General features: G+C 45.6%; 1 protein-coding gene across 1 annotated transcript in view; it reads right to left on the bottom strand.

Moving 5' to 3' along the window:
* Positions 1–790: 790 nt before the first annotated feature.
* Positions 791–2281, bottom strand: part of WNT11 (Wnt family member 11) — a 12988-nt gene continuing 11497 nt past the window's right edge. Inside the window, exon 4 of the mRNA XM_010166610.2 lies at positions 791–1087. Coding sequence (XP_010164912.1) covers positions 791–1087 — 297 coding nt within the window. The remainder of the gene's footprint in view (positions 1088–2281) is intronic.

The following is a 2281-nucleotide window of genomic DNA, read 5'->3' on the forward strand; positions in this document are numbered from 1 at the left end:
CAGCTTGAAATCCAGCCACTGCAACCACCTAACAAAAAATCTGGAAAGCCCGCAAAATTCTGGAAATACACAATTATTTGGCTGTCAAAGGATCTGGTGCCCATATAGAGATGCTCAGACTGTTGAAAGATAAAATTGTTTTGTATTGGAGGGAATTAAAAAGATCCTGGGAGGAGACAAGCATGTCTGCTGCCTGTGAAAGGGACAGCACTGTGCCCAGTAGAGGTTTGGGTATGATGATCTTAAATCACTAATATCAGTGAGATGAAGAAATTCCTCTTCAGAGACATGAGCAATGGAAATACACCTGTATTTTTAAAAGGCAGTAGAATACAAATCCTAAAAAGTCATCTTTGTAGTTTACAGGGCTTTTTTAAAGCTGACTGAGAGTACTGGTCCTAATTGGGCTAACACTTGCCTACTTGGAGGAGTCTTATAATACAGTAACGACTCACATCAGCAATGACTGCAACAAATGACTCGGAGAGACTCAACACAATAAAAACCAGCTGCTTGATCACCACAAGTTCCTGCAGAGGTGAGTTCTAGGAAAATTCAAAAGGTATATTGTGCCTGCCTAGATAACACAAAAGGTGTCTGCAGCCTTTTCTTGACCACAGCCACCACTAAAAGGCTTGGGCATCTCTAGACCATACCATTTGTTAGAGATGTCCTTTATCTGCACGCATGTGCTACTACCCCAGTCATTTGCCTCTTATTCAAACATGTTCCTCTCTTCCCCTTCTCTCTTTGGGGCTCAAAGTGCAGTCAGCACCCACTGCAGAAAACCTCACCTGTCTTGGGTCCCGTGTGACCCCACTTTCTCATTCTTCATGCAGAAATCAGGTGAGCTCTGGAGGTAAATCAGCTCTGTCTCTTTAACCGGCCTGATATCAATATCCTTTGGCACGAGGTATTTGCGTGTGCCCATGGGCCGGTGAACGACCTTGGTGGCTGATAAATACTTGTTTTTGAGGTCCAGTGCAATGTCTCGCAGCTCTTGAAGGCCTTTCCAACAGGTCTTGATAGAGCATGACCCAGAAACTCCATGGCACTTACATTTCATTTCAAGAGAGGCTTTCAAGACCTGCAAAAAGGAATGCAGGAGTTAGGAAACGCCCTTCTCTTACCTCCAAATATCCCACAAGCTTCCTAAAGAAGGCACTTTCCTAGTGGGGACTGTTGTAGAAAAGGACTGCTGCTCTGATTTCTGCACAGTCACTCTAGAGTAGCTACTGTGCAAAGGGAATGAGATCCCACAGATCCTTGGTGATCATTATCAGCCCAGGACTACTTTCACCAAGGCACCTTTGCAGCCAGCAGACAGAGAGTTATTTTGAATTTTGATCAGATATCTACATAGAGCTGCATTTCCACTCTCTAAATTCCTAACGAGCTGAAAATCAAAGTAATTCATAAACAGATAATTAACATCCATTTCTGCTTCCAGCAGCTTTGTCTGTGGGTAACAGAGATGTCAAGGCTCTGATGAATTTGGGGATACCTCACCCCGCCTTTCTGCTGGCCATGGGACCAAAAGAGCCTTTTACTTTGGTTCTGCACTACTGTCATTTCTGTAGAACCTGGCAAGACACTTCCAGAAAGGGGTGAATGCACCAACCATGGCAACACTATGGCCCAAACAAAAATTTTCCCATTGAAATTGAAACAAAAACTCAAGACAGTAGGAAAATAAAAAGAAACAGATGGGAATGGTGGAGCAAAACACCCAGGGGTGGCAATTTCAGCATGGTTGTGCTCTGCAAAGGTGAATTCAGGCCAGAGCTACATAGTAAGCTGCCAACGAGCTCAACGTACTCCAAGTTTTATCTGCTCCAGGGCTCAAGCACAGGTAGCTCTGGAAGGACCAAGTTGTCTGGTTGGACCAACCTAGGAAACTGCTGCAGCCCCATGGATGGGTACCCCATCTATTTCTTCAGCCACACATAGGGCTGTGATGAGGATTTGTACCTTGGTGGACACCAACCAAGCACTGTGCATGGTAAGCATCATCCCTCTACTAGATGCCAGCCATTAAAAGCAGCTTCTACCAGATATGGGAATAATCACTAGCAAAGCAGTGTGAAAAGGAAAAATCATCCCTCCTGGCTGCGGGGATGGCTGGGAGGCAGCTGCTGCTGGACTCATCTGGCAGATGATAATCCTCCACGTTTACCCAGAACTTGGCATGCACAACACCCTTGGCAGAGCACGACAAGACCCATCCCCACCACACCTCCTGGGGTAAGAAAACCAGAGCCGTCCTTGGCTGTGGAAAGAG

The sequence above is a fragment of the Antrostomus carolinensis genome, unplaced genomic scaffold (assembly GCF_000700745.2).
Source record: "Antrostomus carolinensis isolate BGI_N321 unplaced genomic scaffold, ASM70074v2 scaffold52794, whole genome shotgun sequence".
Taxonomy (NCBI): Eukaryota; Metazoa; Chordata; class Aves; order Caprimulgiformes; family Caprimulgidae; genus Antrostomus; species Antrostomus carolinensis.